This window comes from Nicotiana attenuata, unplaced genomic scaffold (genome assembly GCF_001879085.1).
Source record: "Nicotiana attenuata strain UT unplaced genomic scaffold, NIATTr2, whole genome shotgun sequence".
Taxonomy (NCBI): domain Eukaryota; kingdom Viridiplantae; phylum Streptophyta; class Magnoliopsida; order Solanales; family Solanaceae; genus Nicotiana; species Nicotiana attenuata.
In genome coordinates, this window is record NW_017671016.1 from 183,027 (window position 1) to 185,705 (window position 2,679).

The window sequence follows — 2,679 nt, forward strand, 5'->3', positions numbered from 1 at the left end:
TTGAATTCATTCTATAAAAAAACTAGAATTTTTAAAATTGTTATGAAATAAAAACAATATAGCAAAAACTATGTAATACTATAACTTAACATAAGATGGGAATGATAATATTAGAAGATTTCTTCTTTCAAGTGTGTCGAATAGGTTCATCAATGAACCAATTTATAGAAATATTTTATTGTTGCAAAACCAATCCAAAATATGTTATGAATACAAAACTAATTCAAAATCTGTTATACAAAATCAATTAAAAATTTATTAAGAATACAAACCAGTTCAAGACCTGTTACAAACACATCCATCGTCATGTAATTTGTATAACAGAAAATTTTCTAATTTGTATAAATTTCATTATTATCTGTGTTTAACCAATAATGCACTGTAAAAAAACTCAAGGGAGAAATTTAAGTAGCAAGATCATCCAAATTCCAAAAACAGTAAAATTATGGGATCTATAAAACAAGCCAGCCCATAAATTATTTTCAAGCAAAAGATAAAATATCAAATTACCCAAAAAAAAGAAGAGAAAAAACTACGAAAAAAATATACACTAACTAATTCACATTTTTTGTCAACAACGGTACACCCCCAAGATTTTTCTCTCTTTTCAATTTGGCCCCACGATCAAATAATTTAGATGACGTCATTGCCGACGAGAATCGTCTAATCAAACGGCTATGATTAAATCTTCTCCAATTTCTCAGCTTTAACCAAAGGATTTGCCTTAGCAATAGCTTCTCTTCCCATAGACTTGAAATCAAACGTGCAGCCATGGATCTCCGGGTACCGATGGGTCCCACAAAAGGTGGTCCCACACCTACACTTGAACCCGGTCAACCCCACTTTCTTCCTACAAACCGAACACCGGTTCGGCTGCATCGCCGGTTCGACAACATCCGCCGGTTTTTTCTCTAATTTTAACGGTTCCGGCAACACCACCACCGATGAGCTGGCGGCGGGAACCGATAACTGTGGAGGAAAGAGAGAATCAATGGGCTTTTGTTGGGATTGTTGAGCTAAATAAATTTCATGGTAGCATTTTGAGCAGAAATTTTGGGTTGTTGAGCTGCCGAAGAATCCACAGTTGTTTGCGCATAATATGTGCCCTTCTTGTGCCTCAAATCCATGCTCTTCCGCCATAATTGTATCAGTTTTTCTTCAAATTAAAGGCTCAAAACAACAAGATTTTCGAGCAGATGAAAAAGGCTACTAATGAAACATTCGGTTGAAAGGAATGAAGCAATTGGGGTAAAATGGGATGAAAGAAGAATAGATAAATAAATAGAGAAGGGGAAGGATCAGAGAAAGGAGAGAAAATTTAAAGGGAATTTTAATAATGAGAATGGTGAGCAAATCATTAGAGAAGATAATAAAGAAATATCAAAAGTGGGACAGGCTGGAAGAGGCAAAAAAAGAAGGATGAAGGGAAGCCAAGAAATTTAGTTATGGGGTAATTGGGTGGTGGGGGAGGACACGTGGCTGGAGAATTGTGGTTTCAGATGAGAGGTAATTTAAGGCGAAATAACACTGCATCAAATTATACGGGGAGTTTTATGGCTCGTTATAAATTTTCTTTAATTATATGATATTTTTGTTGGGTTTTTAAGCGTAATTTAGCTTAAAAGGGGTGAATGAGAAATGGAGGGAAAATGAAATATTTGAGTTTGCCTTCTTGACAAAGGCACATTGTCCCATATTAGAAGGAAAAGATTTTTGATGGGTATATATACAATTGCGCTTCTTCTAATTCTTAAAGAGTTAAGAAGAAGGCAAGCCTCGCGCTATCGTCGTCGTCGCTTGCTCGGCTCAAATTCGGTCAAATGATTGATTAATTTTTTGGACCAAACTTATATGTCTCTACTGGACTTCTCGTTAAGAGCGGGTTTAAATGTGTTTTTGTATTTGATAAGGTTGTAATAAGTAAGAATGAAATATTTGTAGGAAAATGCTACCTCACTGAGGGTCTTTTCAAGCTGAATGTAATGGTCGTTGAGAATAATAAAATTTCAGTTTCTTCTTACTTGCTTGAGTCAAATGATTTATGGCATATACGTTTGGGCCATGTCAATTATAAAACCTTGTGGAAAATGATTAACTTGGAAGTATTGCTTAAGTTTGAATTCGACAAATCAAAATGTCATGTGTGGAATCTAAGTATGTTAAACATCCTTATAAGTCAGTTGAAGGGAATTCAAATCCTTTAGACTTAATTCACACAGATATTTGCGACATGAAGTCAATACCATCTCGCGGTGGAAAGAAGTATTTTATAACTTTTATTGACGACAATACTCGATATTCCTATGTTTACTTACTTAATAGTAAAGATGAAGCAATAGACGCATTCAGGCAATACAAAAATGAAGTTGAAACGCAACTTAACAAGAAAATCAAAATGATAAGAAGTGATAGGGTGGTGAATATGAATCTCCTTTTGAAGAAATATGTTTAGAATATAGAATTATTCATCAAACAACGACCCCTTACACCCCCAAATCTAATGAAATTGCGGAAAGAAAGAATCGTTCATTAAAGGGGATGATGAACGCATTGTTGATAAGTTCGGGTTTGCCACATAACTTATGGGGGGAAGCCGTTCTTACGGCTAACCGGATACTAAATCGAGTACCCCATAGTAAAACACAATCCATTCCATATGAAAAATGGAAAGGAAGGAAG

At 35.0% G+C, this 2,679-nt stretch overlaps 1 protein-coding gene across 1 annotated transcript; it reads right to left on the reverse strand.

Annotated features, from left to right (window-relative positions):
• Positions 1 to 386: 386 nt before the first annotated feature.
• LOC109205263 (zinc finger A20 and AN1 domain-containing stress-associated protein 4-like) lies at positions 387 to 1,378 on the reverse strand. The gene has a single exon (XM_019367951.1). The coding sequence runs from the start codon at positions 1,138 to 1,140 to the stop codon at positions 682 to 684; it is 459 nt and encodes a 152-aa protein (XP_019223496.1). The 5' UTR covers positions 1,141 to 1,378; the 3' UTR covers positions 387 to 681.
• Positions 1,379 to 2,679: the final 1,301 nt, after the last annotated feature.